At 42.9% G+C, this 14481-nt stretch overlaps 1 protein-coding gene across 1 annotated transcript; it reads right to left on the reverse strand.

Moving 5' to 3' along the window:
• Positions 1-1290: 1290 nt before the first annotated feature.
• Positions 1291-11372, reverse strand: Dnttip2 (deoxynucleotidyltransferase terminal interacting protein 2). Its single transcript, XM_048456826.2, has 7 exons — positions 11221-11372; positions 8828-10443; positions 6456-6594; positions 5673-5768; positions 3899-4063; positions 2494-2603; positions 1291-1555 (listed from the first exon to the last, which is right to left on the reverse strand). The coding sequence occupies exons 1-7, from the start codon at positions 11287-11289 to the stop codon at positions 1462-1464; spliced, it is 2289 nt and encodes a 762-aa protein (XP_048312783.2). The 5' UTR covers positions 11290-11372; the 3' UTR covers positions 1291-1461.
• Between the last annotated feature and the right edge of the window lie 3109 nt (positions 11373-14481).

Below are 14481 nucleotides of genomic sequence, written 5' to 3' on the forward strand. Positions count from 1 at the left end.
CCCCTGCATGCATGTCTGTGTGAGGTTGCCAGATTTTAGTTACAGATAGTTGTTAACTGCCATGTGGGTGCTGGGAATTGAACCTGGGACCTATGGAAGAGCAGTCAGTGTTCTTAACAGCTGTACCATCTTTTCAGCCCCTTGCTTCTTTTTTTAATAAAAGGAAGCACAGAAGCTAGGTTGCTTGATCCTAATATAAAGTGTAAGATTTTATAGTTATTCAAATAGGGATCCAGTAAATAATATAAAGGAGCTATAACCAACAAGCATTAATAGGAATGATCAACACTCTTGGGTACCAGAGTGTTAGGTTGGGTGCCGGCTGAACCACTGGATGAGGAAAACTGGGTAATTTGACCTACTGGCCAAGTGAAAAACCTGTTTAATCCTGTTTTGCTTATAACTAACCTTAGAAGGAATCATCCCGCCTTTCTCAGTTGCTAAGGAAAAACTCCAGCCCCTTGCATCTTCCAGTTTTGTCCCAGACTTTCCAGGGAGGCTTCTGTGTTTCTGACATACTGGAGCTCCACTGAGCTGTTTCTGCACGTATTTCATGACATGACTGCTCCGGGAACTTTCCTTACCCCACTGTAGTTGTACACTGGGAGACACAGGGAAGCAGAAGCCGTGTCTACACCCTCCACACACACCACAGGAGACACAGGGAAGCAGAAGCCGTGTCTACACCCTCCACACACACCACAGGAGACACAGGGAAGCAGAAGCCGTGTCTACACCCTCCACACACACCACAGGAGACACAGAGAAGCAGAAGCCGTGTCTACACCCTCCACACACACAACAGGAGAAGCAGGGAAGCAGAAGCTGTGTCTACACCCTCCACACACATCACAGGAGACGCAGGGAAGCAGAAGCCGTGTCTACACCCTCCACACACACCACAGGAGACGCAGGGAAGCAGAAGCCGTGTCTACACCCTCCATACACACCACAGGAGACGCAGGTAAGCAGAAGCCGTGTCTACACCCTCCATACACACCACAGAAGCCGTGTCTACACCCTCCATACACACCACAGAAGCCGTGTCTACACCCTCCATACACACCACAGGAGAAGCAGGGAAGCAGAAGCCGTGTCTACACCCTCCACACACACCACAGTAGCTTTCACAGTTAACAGTTTTGATCACTTCAAAATTCTTTGAACAGTTCTTTGAACATACTGCCTATTTATGTTCTAATTACATTCTTTAAATAAAAATACCAAAACATGGACAAACATACTGAAGTAGTGGATATTCATTTTCCCTTGAACAATTAAAACCAGATGTATCATTATACACACCTATTTTTATTCCAAGGGGCACATGATTCTTTCAAAATAAAGTCAGCTTTATTTCCAAATAGAAATCACTAAATATTTATACATTACTTATATAAATTATGTGATGACCTTCAGCAAATAAAGATCTATAAAATGCTATGGTTTGCATAGTAGATTTTAATTGCGAAATTTCTTCTTTTTCCGGAACTTCTTTCCTGCTGCATTTGCTGCTTTTTCAGCCATGATTTCTGAATACTTCCTTCGGTTAAATCTGAAAAGAAAAAACAAACTTTATCTCTAATCTAAAGCACAATAATACATCAGGTATATCAGGTAAGAGCAGTCAATATAGCCTTAGGGAGGCACTAACTCTCACAATGCTCTGAGCATTGTGTAAATTGTCTTGTGTAAATCACATTGCTACCAAATGTCAGGAGGCTGAGGACAGCAATGGTCTCTGTCCTCTGTGTGTGTGTGTGGTTTTTTATTTTTTTTCTTTTCTTTCTTTCTTTTTTTTTTTTTTTTTTAAGGTTTTGAGATGGTGTCCTGCAGTAGCTGGCCTTGAACTTCCCTAAGACTCCTAGGCTGATGACAACCTTCCCTTCTCAGTTTCCTGTGCACTGGACTTACAGACTACACTGACCTTCTCAGCCAGTTTGTATTTACCAGGTGGTGTTGGATCTGAGTATAAATGTAGGATAAAAACACAAAAAGGACAAAGCAGAACAGTTTTTACTTAATAGAAGCAGTATTAATGACTTTTTAGAAGCTCAAAGCCAGGTGTACTGGGACACTTGGGAGGCAAAGACAGGTGATCTCTGATCCAGGGTAGCCAGAACTACACAGTGAGAGACCCCGTCTCAACTGCCTCCACCCCCCCACCACAGAAAAAAAAAAAAAACACATAGAAAACAAAGAGTAATGACTTCAAAGTCTGCTCTCCAGATCAGAGGTCTGTTAGGTAAGAAGTATTTTCACAAGAACAGCAAGGCATTAATTATCCCACCCGCTCTCATTCTCATGAGGCTACATGTGCAGTTTAAAGGATACAGGACATATGGTTTGGCAGAAATAGATGAGAATCTAACTATTCCAGACACTAAATTATTTTTGCTTTGTTATTCTCATAAAAAGTCACCAACATGTGATGTGAAAACCTATAACTTATGTGTATTTTTAAAAGGCATACAGAAAGTAAAATGTAATTACCTCCTGAACTCAGAATCAGCCAGCAGTTCTTCCACAATAGTCTTTTTCCTTTGTTTCTTGGGAATTCTTGAATGGTAGAAGTCAGCTGGGTTATCAGCGATGGTTCCAACCTAAGAAAATTGAGAAATAAATAATGTAGCATGTGGACGTTAAGTCGCGTCATGTCACTGTAGGTCTACAGTTTTCTGTGAAAGGAACAGACAGCACAAGCCCCATCACACGTCTTCTGTCTTCAAGTCATGTAGACCTCCCAGGAGCCGGTACACGGGCGCCACCGACGGCATTTCCCATCAGAGCACACGGCAGGTCCAGTACGTCAGTGCTCAACAGTAAATTCATGATGAATAGCACAATGTATAAATTGTGCCTTTTAATTCAAGAATGTACATATAAATTCTATATGCCTATTTTAGAGATTAGCAAAAACACTGCCAACCTAGAACCTGTTTAGTAAAGGTTCTCCATTTATTCTCAACTGACTGACGTTTACAGGATGACTACTATGTGCAGGCACTGTGCTTAGGTGATGGGAAAACAAGGACTGAGACCGACTAGACCACGCCAGTAAGGAGCCACCATCTTAAGGCAGAAACTAAAAATCATTACAGTACAAACGATACACACAGACAAATCACTATACTCTGGAGACCTAGTGACCAGGTTTACCAAAGGAGGTAAGAATGACAAGACAGTATTTTAGCTTGGCTCTCTATAGGTAGAGTCAAGTTGGAGAACAGTGAAAGCTGGTTCATGTTCTGAGAAGGCTGAGCAGCAGAAGCTTAAGAGGGCTCAATAACCTAGGGGTGGCAAGCTAGTTTGTGTGCAGAGTAGCTAGTGTTATAGTCTGTAATTTCCTTACATATTTGTTTTCATGTTATACTTCTGAGAAACTTGAGTAATTCCTGGTAACCTTTGGGGTAGTCTGTATCACTTCCTTTGGACCTTCACACTGCGCATCCACACTAGCTACATGGGGCCAGAGGGAAAGAGACTGGGAAACGTATAAGGAGACACAGGAGCAGAAAAGGAATGGAGTGGAAACATGACCAACCTGCTCACTCATTGGGAGACACGGAAAAGCAACTTTTACCATGTGTCTGGGGAAAGGGAAAGGAACGGAACAAAAGAATTTCCTCTCTCTATGTGTTGCATGAACTCTTGCTCTTAGGTTAGTACTAACAATACATTCAGATACAAAAATTCAGTGAGTTTAAGAGAACTACTCTTGATCCCAGCTACCATTTTTAACCCTGCCCCTTTTGAGGACCCATCATAGACCGGTGGCTGGCTGAGCTGCGTTGGCGTCATGATAAAGCTAAGCAGACGCTGACCACCGGCCTGCTGTGCTCTCGCTTACTCTGCTGTGCTGCTCCCACGGAACATAACCAGTACTCTGTTTGTATACCTGGAAGTACTTAGGGAAGCCATCTCTGTCATTTTTCTTGTAAAACCTTTTTGGGTCCATGCTTGCTCTCATCTTCAGTGCTTTGAGATCATTTTTCAGTTCATCTGTCAGTTCTGGAGCTTTCATGCCAAACCAACCATCACCTGCTGTTTTCTGTCGCTCTTTCTGAAATACAAGTTTTAAAAATGAAAATTATAAAAAAAAAAAAAAGATTTGTTTTACTTGTATGTATGTGCACATACATCTGTATGCAGGTGCCCATGGAGGTGAGGAGAGTGAAGATTTCCTGAGCTGGAGTTAAAGGCAGTCAGGAGATGCCTGATGTGGGTGCTGGGAAACAAACTTTGGTCCTCTGTAAGAGCAGCGAGTGCTCTTGACCAAGCCACCTCCCCAGCCTCCCAAAATAAACATTCTGACTTTTAAAAGTATAGGAACTAATTTCCCCTATTGTGCAATAAAGGTGCCCTCCCCTAGAATTATGCAACAGAAAACTGTGTGAATTACTTGGGGGTGGTAGAACATAGCTGTGAACTCAATATTTGGGAGAGATTAAGGTTGGATGATTGTGAATTCAAGATGCCAACCCATTCAGACTCTGGGAAGGGGCATTTACAAGGGCTGGGGATAGAACTCAGTTGGTAGAGTTCTTGCCCAGCATACATGAAGCCTTGGTGCTTACTCTTCAGCATGGCATGAGCTGGGTATAATAATGTACATGTGTAGCCCCAGAATTTGGGAATTGGTGGCCAGAGGATAAGAAGTTCAAGGTCATCCTCTGCTTGGCCAACCCAGGACATATGAGATATTATCTCAAAAAACAAATTAAAACAAAACAAAAGCAAAACCCCAACTTTATAGAAAGTACTTATCTCTAGGATCCTTATAAAAAAGTACTAAGTCGAAACAAAACAAAACAAAAATCATCATTTAGTTTCATAAATGATGGTTCTCTGGCGATGACATCCAGGGAAAGGAACAGACAGCTTCCGTTTTGTTTTTTGTTTTGTCTAAAAGACCTCATACAAGAGATAATGTATAAAAATTTTATTTTAGGAGCTGGTATATAAATATTTTTTTATTCAGATAAGAGAAACTAACTGAGAAACTAACTTAATGCTTAATAAGTCCAGAACTTTATATTATATCCAAAATAAAATTATTATTCTTTTGACAACTCTACTAAGCATTTTGTTTCATTCATGCAAAATGCTTTGGTGCCTGCCACATCCAGTGCTGCGTTATTAGCACCATTTGGAACTGCCTCGAAGTTCAAATAGTAAAATAGCAGGGTTTGCTTCCACTGTTAAACTGTTCCATTCCCTCGTCTGCCAGACCAATTGAACCAGAATTTTGAGTTGGTGGTATTAACTCTGTGAAACAGAGCACCTAGCCTTCAGTAATATGTGTAAAAGCTAAATGATGTGAATGGTGAATCTGTGTGCTGACTGTCACTGTTTAAGGTGTATTTTCAAAAGCTGTATTTGGGGGTGGAAGGCACAGTTCAGTGGCAGGGCACATGCTTACCACATGCACAAGACCCCAGGTTTCACTCCCAAGCACCAAACAAACTAAACCAAAAACTGTATTTGTGTGCAAAGTCACACTAAACACGTTGATGGAAGCACATCTGATAGCTCTTAGGATCTGAGAACTCTGGTCCTATCTATAATAGATGAATTCATAGCCAGAGCTGAACTGCACGGTCACAACATTACACACCCTGAAAACACAGGCAAAGCACGCATGAGCAATCTAAACAGTGAGTCCTACTTACCCTGCGCTGTTTCTGAATCTGATGCTTCGATTCACTATATGGTGGCACACAATAGTTTTTTTCAAAGTCAGGTGTAATGACAGATTTCTGCAGAAGCTAAGAAAATACAAAATTATTATTATTATTTTTTTTTACCTTTCTTCCGCATTTAAACTTTTAAAATTTAGGCTTCTCCTGGCCTTGCTCTTGCTCCCTGGAACCCACAGGGTGGGGACATGCAGCTACTGCAGATTGTCCTCTAATCTTCCCCTGCATACCAGAGCATAAATGTGTCTACACACACATGCACACAAAACAAAGAAATGAATGCTTAAAAAAATACAGCAAGAAAATAGGACCCCTGAGTCCTTCAGTGCTGAATGCAAGTAATAATAATATACTGATCATGAATTATTATTTCAAGTATCCTAGTATCCTTTCTCTCTCTCTCTCTCTCTCTCTCTCTCTCTCTCTCTCTCTCTCTCTCTCTCTCTCTCTGTCTCTCGGTTTTTCAAGACAGGGTTTCTCTGTAGCTTTTGGAGCCTGTCCTGGAACTAGCTCTTGTAGACCAGGCTAGCCTCAAACTCACAAAGATCCGCCTGTATCTGCCTCCCAAGTGTGGGATTAAAGGCGTGCACCACCACCGCCCGGCTCGAGTATCCTCTCTTACAGATAAAACTCCTTCCATAAAAAAGCAACTATTTTAACAAGATGGAAAAAGAGCACAACAGACAATATAGTTTGCCAAGGGGAAAGCAGTAATGTTCCAAGGACTAAAGAAGATGAGACAGTTCATACGCTTACCTCATTTTTCTTTTTCTCCTTGATCTGTGTTAGGGTTTTCTTTTGAGACTGCAGTTTGTCTACATTGAAATTAATATACAAGCCACCCAACTGCTTGATATTTAGTCCAGGGTCTATGCTGCTACTTGTCAACTTCAGACTGAAAGAGAAAATATCACTTAAAAGATTAAGACGAAATGGGAATGAGACTGCATGGTAAAATAACACATGTACACAGAGTTCCTTATTTACAGTGCAGTTCCTGAAACACTCAATAAACGTGTATCTCATACATTCACTCAGAATAAAGTCAAGGATGAATAATAAATAAACACCATTAGAGAAGATGCCCAGATTTTCTAACAGGATTAGCAAATAACACGCACACAGATTTCATAAAGAACTTGAAGAAAAGCCATTCAGTTGAACTTCACACACTGGAGGACACAGTTCAGAAAGACACTGTACCTCTAGGAAGAAAGACTAGCTCTGACGTGAACTTAACAGGTTCCCAATTCTAGATTCTTTCTTAGGCAGACCAAGTGTGGTACAGGACTATAATCCCAGCCTTCAGAGGCTGAGACAGGAGGATTGCACATTCTGGTCTAATGTAAGCTACGGAGAGATCATGGGTGAAAGAAAATCGACGCCCTTGCTGGATGAATTAATGGCAGTTTCTAAACACATCTCAGGTGGCAATGAGCACCAACCCCGGAGAAGCAAAAAAGACGGCATACTCCAAACCAGTCTCTTCCACATCTGGTCTCAGCTCCTATCCTATTTTTATAGTGAGAATTTTTACCTTATATAACCAAGAGTCCTTTTTATAAGCCAGTTTCTTCTCTGATCATTCCCATAAACCATGTAGTGTAGTTCAAAGTACATGCATGAGCCTCCACTGAAAAGTGGAGTCTTCCTGTTAGTGCCTTGGCAGTGGTTCTTATCATGAATGCATACTGGGTTTAATGTGGGGAGGAGTGTGTTTTTTTAAAAAACAAACAAACAAAAAGAGCCAAGCAAACAAATTAACCAGGCATGGTGTTGCACACCCTAAGGTCCCTAAGGTGATAAGGCTATCACCACGATTCTTGATGGCCTCCCACGAACTAGATGTTGAGACTCTACTGCTGGCCTGGCAGTGGTGGCACAAACCGCTAACCCAGCACCTGGGAGGCAGAGGCAGGCAGATCTCTGTGAGTTTGAGGCCACTATGGTCTACAGAGCTATTTCAAGGACAGCCAGGCACAGAGAGAAACCCTGTCTTGAAAAACCAAAAAACCCTACTACTGAAGATCTTACAGGTTTTGGTTACAGGACACAGAAACCAATCTGAAACTGAACTGGAATCCTGTTGGCTAACTTCTATAGTGTTGGGAGACTATACAGGTTGAGGGAAGTCATCAATGGTCTGACCCAGCTGGGGACTGACTGTACTACTGACTTGCCAGAGAAGCTATGTCTGCCTACTGGAGCACTGTTAAAGGGGTAACCAACCACTTCTAACTGAATTTGAGGCCCACTTACAGGAATTTATACTTGGTTCTGTACACCTCATCAAAAAGAAGCCTGTGGTTGGTCACAGGCGCTAGTGAGGAAGCTACTACTTTTTTTTTGCTAGACATGCTTAATTCATTAAAAAAATACCTTCTAAATATCTAGGTATGGTGAGATGCTTTTTACTTTATTTTATTTTTTTTGTAGTGGGCAGCAGTTACTACTAAGATTCGGAAATGTTCAAAGTGCGAAGAATAATTGTCTCAAGATGCTCATTTCTACATGGGACATCTATATCTCCCCTTTCAAAGCTCAGGGAACACTGCAGAAGAGGGGCAGGGAGCATCGACATGGAATACTGTTTCTCTGGGTATGACATGGTAGTTGCACCCAGGAACTGATAGCAGCTGTTGATCACCTATGGAACACGACTGGACCAGTCGACACTCTGAAATGGAGGGTCCAGGAGCGCATGATGCCCCATCTCTCCCTGAGGACCTCTAGGCAGTAATGATTACAAGCAGAGGAAGAGGCATTTTTTTTCAATGGTACAGCCCTAGTAAGCCTCCCACGATCCTATAAATAACCCCTCACCTATACTCCTGTAAGTAATTAAACTCATTGGGTCACCTATGTCCCCAAAAGTCACTAAAGCAGAAAGAAGCTGGGAAAAGGGGTATCAGTGGGAATGACAGGGGGATGAAGCGTACGAGGAGTAATTACACCTCAAAACTGACTGTATACACACAAGAATGAAAATATCATAATGAAACATTATATATAATATATACTAATTAAAATTATTTTGGGGGTTGGGTATAGCTCAGAGGCAAAGGCTGTGGCCACAGGTTTAATCCTCAGCATGTCCTCTCCTATTTACTTTTAAAGGCAGTACTTACAGCTTCGACTTTGTGTTATTTAATAAATCTTCCTCATCACTAGACTCATCTTTATTTTCATCACTGTCTGATGATTCTTCTTCACTATTTTCACCTTCTTCTTCTTCCTCCTCTTCTTCCTCAATAGCAACTTCACTCGGGGCCTTGTCTTCCAGGTAAAATTGTTTCTCAGCGCTCAACCCTGGAGTTTTATCGATTACAAAGAGGGAACTACCACATGCTGTGTCCTCCAAGTCTCCGCTTGAAGACTCCTTCTGGCCACTGTTTTCAAGGGAACACACGGTGTCCTTCTCGGTCTCGCTGTTTTCAGACTGCTGGCTTTCATCACTGCTAAGAAATAACAGAACAGAACTCTCTACATCCTGCGATATGCTGAGTTCGGATTTGCAGGGTCTGGTATCAGATTCGAGACCCACATCACTTTGGCTGTCCTTGTTCTCACAGTCACCCGCACTTGTGGACTCGTCGTTACTATCCCCGTGGTCACTGGATTGCGCCACGTCGCTCATTTGTAGGCTGCCCACTCTGTCTTCATTCAGTCTCGCTACTTTCACAACTGCAAACTTGTGCTCTAACGATTTCATTAGAGCCTCACACTGGGGACTCGAAGGCCGAGGTGTGGCTTTATTGCTTGGGCTGCTTGAATGATTCTGAGAAATGGACTGCCGAACGCTGGTGTCTTGAACTTCAGAAAGAGTCAACTGGGAATCCTTCTCAGTAATTTCTTTGTCTTCCATTATTTGGGCATCCTCTTCATCCAGACTCTTAGCATTCTCCTTCCTAATTTCTGGAAGAGGTGCAACACTGGCTTTTTCTTCTTGTATATGCAAATGGTGGTGGTTTTGTGGTGTTAGCTTTTTTTCTGAATCTCTGGGGATGGAATCATCAAAGTCATTACTATCAGTTTCATTATTAGAGAAATTTGGCCTATCAATCTGAGAACGGGTTCTCGCTGGTAACCTAGAGGCCTGTCTAGTATCCGAGTCCTCTGAGTTCACAGAGGTACCCATGCTTTGCTTTTCATTTCCTGGTATAATCTCAGCATTTTCCTTCTCAGCCTGGGCCTGTAATTTCCTCCGCGTACTCCTGGCTGTTCTCCTGGGTGCGATCCCAGCTGATGAAATACCTGAGCATGACGACTCAGCATCAGAAACGGCTTCTGCCTGTGACTGTGGGCTTGAATCTCGTTGAGATTTAGCCTTATTTCTTCTGCTTCTTCTTTCTGTGGAAGGCACAACCATTGAAACCCCTGAAACATGAGATTCTGCTTCAGAAACCGCTCCTTCATCGAGAGATTCATGCTGAGGGGTTATTTTCTGTCTTTTCTTAACACTGGACTTCGGCGTGGGTGCAGTTATGATCTGCCTCTTCCTAGTTATTCTTATAATGGGCTCCTGAACCTCAAACACAGAAGTAATCCCCGAAGCATGAGACTCTGCTTCAGAGACCTCTGCATCAGTAGCTGGCTCTGTTATCTCTGCTGGGGGGTCTGGACTTCGACTTTTCCTCTTTCTGGAGAGAACTGAACTTTGTTTCTCAGCTGTCTGTGAATTAGCAATACTTCTGTCATCTTTCTTGCTTTCTAGATGCGTCTCGATTCCTTGAGGAGTAGAACCCTGCAAACCAAAAACAAACACAGTACAACTGAGATAGGGCTGGGACAAGAGCAAGCAAATGTAGCAGGACCTCAAAAGGCAAAACTTAATAAGGCACAAAACAAAGCTAAACTCACGATGAAATAATTTTTTCCTTTACTTGCCTCATCCTAGACTTCAGAAAGCAAAACTGAAGAGAATTTTCTCCACTCTGAGGGGAAAAAGTACCTAAATCATTTATAGAGGCCCAGGGAGCGGGGGGAGTTAAGTACTAATTGAGCAAATATAGTGTATATACACTTAGGAGTGTATAAGAGAATTCTGTTTGCCTGGGTTTTTATGTACAGGAAAGATCGTGTTACATCTTTTACCACACAACCTAAAGAGTGTGGCAGCAGGAGACAGCCAGAGGCCCTCAGAGACGCCACAGCCGCCCTGAATAAACCAGAGCAGTTGGTGCTGGGCCACTTGCCAGTCTCCCCACATGAAAACGATGCTCCCTCCCATCCCCAATGAGGCTCGGGAGCAGGGGCAGGAATTAATCTTCCCAGGTATTGTCTCACCAGGAAGCTTAAGAGGACTCAGGTGCGCGCAAGGCAAGCAACCCACATGCTCGTAAGAGCCTGAAAGACCCCGAGGCCTAACCCGGTTCCAGGCCGACACAGCGCAGCGTTATGCGCACAAGGCTCGTGTTGCCCTCAACCTCCTCCGCCCCGCCGAGCCTCCTCGCTCTCCTCCACCAGGCAGAGCCGCTCCTGCCCGGCGGCGAGGACGCCTGGAGAACCTGGGACCGCTCACCTTGTGCTGGGAGCTTCCTGACGCAACTGGGACCCAAGTCCGACACCGCCCGGACCTGGTGACCACCATGCTCCCGACTCTGTATTCCCGGCAGCCAGCGCGGCTCCCTCGGCTCCGACGCTTCGGAAGTGCGTCAGACACAAGGGTCTCGCTTACGCTTCCCGGCGGAAACTGCGGCCCGGGAGAATGGTTCCTATCGGGTTCGGGTACCGTTCTAGACAGGGATCGCCGTGGAGGATTGTTCCGCGCGTCCTCCACCGTGCTCTCTACGGCGGTAGAGGCTTGCGTTTTACACAAAATAGGAAGTCGCATTCTTTAACCCTCCTTTCCATCGGTCTTCTCCTGTGCAGCCATTCTAAGATCTTTGGCATGAGTCTCGACTGAAACCAAAGGGAGACTTCTTTTAGTACTTTTAGAAAACACTTAATATTTGTGAAGTTAAATAGAAATGAGATTTCGAGATTAGATTGGGATACAAGGATGTGTGTCAAGTGAACCCTGGATCTCGGAGTATAATTAGAAAGCTCGGGATTTAACTAAGATGTCTCCGGATTTGAAGTAATCGTTTAAAAAAAAGAAAGAAAAAGAAAATAAATTGTGAAAGAGAGAGAAAAAACTTTTTCCCACAATGGAAAGAAGAGACTGACTGGCCCAGATCGAAAAGGTTTTAGTTTAGTTTGTTTTGCAAGGTCTCTCCACATAGCCCTGGCTGTCCTGGAAGTCACTATGTAGACCAGGCTGATCTTGTACTCAAAGATCTACCTGCCCCTGCCTCCCAAGTACTGGGATCAAAGGCGTGCGTCTTCACACCTGGTTGAAGTGTTCAATTTTGTTTTGCAGATGAAAGATAGATAACTAGACTATATTGAGAAGCTACAAAAGCATTGATGAAGAAGTAAAAGAAAATGTTGGGAGCAAGAAGAGATGTGGCTCATCAAATCTATTTTCCTTTACTTTTTAAACACAAAGTAATTTTTCTTAAAAACACGCATTTCAGTGGGTACATTGCTTCTGAGTTAAGTAGCTCCTCTTCCTGCTCCTTGGAGGCAGGTATGCATAGTGACCGAGATTGTTTTGTTTTGTGCAGCCCTGGCTGTCCTGGAACTCGCTCTGTATACCAGGCTGACTTCGAACTCACATAAATCACCCGTCTCCCGGGTGCTGGGATTAAAGGCTTGTGCCATCACCGCCCAGCCATGACCAAGTTTTGATTGTTAAAAGTTGTCTTAAATTAAAACATGAGACTCGTGCTTAGCAAAGTGGCTTGTTTTCTCCTGGAGAATTGTCTCTGGTTTTCTAGCAGCCATTGTGTACCATGAGGATGCAGCCTGTGCTTTGGGAGTCGCATAAATGTTAAGAACAAGAATATGTGTTCCTTTAACTGGAACTTGAGTCAATCTCCTGTCTTCACACTCTTTAAGACAGGCGAGGCTTAGTGAAAACACTGGCAACAATGAGAGCTGTTACTTTTCAGTTTAGGTTTAAAAGAGTTCCATCTTATTCTCTGAGCCATCTGGGGACAGCACACTGCATGATGTGAGCTACGCTAGGGTGAGGCCTATGAGGGAAGGAAGTTTCTGGCCAAAATATCCAGTGAGACCTTCAGTCTGATAAACTGTCTAAGAGTGGAATGGTGTCATATGCTAAGTGTACACTTGATTTTATAGGAAATGCCAAAGCCAGGGATGGTGGTACATGGCTTACAACCTCAGCACACGTAAGGCTTAGACAGGAGCACTCAGGCCAGTCTGAACTACCTAGCATGGTCGTGTCTCGAAAACAAAAGCAAAATGAAGAAACACCTGGGTATTTTCCATAGTGGTGGTTTTAGTCTCACTGACATCCGAGAGCTACGTCTGCATCGTGTTCTCACCAGCACTTGCTGTTGTCAGTCTTTCATCATTAGTGACATCTCATTATAGTTTAATCTGCACTTTTCTGATGATAATTATGTCCAACATGTTTTAATAGTTGCAGGGCCCTGGGTTCAATCTCCATCACCATTGAAAAGGAAGATTGAATATGAAATATATTTGTGCACACTACAGATAACAACTTTTCGTTTTAAGCAGATATATGGGGAGTATTTTGAGATTTGTGTGTACCGTGTGTGTGACTGGTGCCTCCAGGTCAGAAGAGGACACTTGATCTCCTGAAATTGGGGTTACAGATGTTGGTGCTGGGACCTGAATCTGGATCTTCTCCAAGAGCAGCAAATGCTCTTAGCCACTGAGCCATCTCTTCAGCCCCCAGAAGACTCATTTTTAAAGGTTATCCAATAACTTAAGGATTTGGAGTAAAAGAATGTTGTGGAATATTTTAACTGGACAAAGATGTGTTATATTTATGCTGTGGTATATTACTTTAACTGCATAAATGTGTGTTCATTTAATTATGCTGCATTTGTGTAATTATTTAAAGATGTATTGCTTTTGTTTCATCTTGCCTGCCTAAGGCATCTGACTGGTCTAAGAAAAAGGTGACCGGCCAATAGCCAGGAAGGGGAAAGGACAGACAGGGCTGGCAGGGAGATAGAGTAAATAGGAGAAATATAAGCTCAAGAGGAAAAATGAAAGGAGAGAACAAGAGGCATGCCCAGGGCAAGAAGTCAGGCAGATGCCAGTCAGACATAGAGAAAATAAGATATACAGAAGCAAGGTAATAAGCCATGAGGCAAAAGGTAGATAAAGAGAAACAGGTTAATTTAAGTTAAAATAGCTAGCTAAAATGTGCCTAAGCTAGGCTGAGCATTCAAAACTTATAAATAGTAAGTCTCCAGGTCATGATTTGGGAGCTGGCTGGTGAACTAAAAGAAAAAGCCTGGTACAAAAGAACAATGGAATCACGTAACAATTCCATCCATGAATATTTTCTTCTGCACATGAACCCTTCACAAAGTGAACCCATAATTTGTGCTTTATTTCCTGTTGGGAGTAGAAGAGAAGACCAAAACAAACTCTGGCTAACATCTGGATACATCAGCAAAGGAAGGTTTCTCAGATTGTCAAAGAAACTCTTCAAAAATCCAGGTTTTAAAAATAAAGGTGATACCAAGTTCCCCTCAGAGTAGTTCGGTCAACTCACTGCACAGACTTAAAATACAACATGTTGTGGGATGTCCTTCTATATATATGTTGCTTTTATTGGTTGATGAATAAAGCTATTTGGGCCAATGGTTTAGCAGAGTAAAGCCAGGGGGAAATCCGAACAGAGATATATAGAGAGTAGGCAGAGTCAGGGAGACACCATGTAGCTGCTGAA

This window comes from Myodes glareolus, chromosome 17, assembly GCF_982192425.1.
Source record: "Myodes glareolus chromosome 17, mMyoGla1.1, whole genome shotgun sequence".
Lineage (NCBI taxonomy): Eukaryota > Metazoa > Chordata > Mammalia > Rodentia > Cricetidae > Myodes > Myodes glareolus.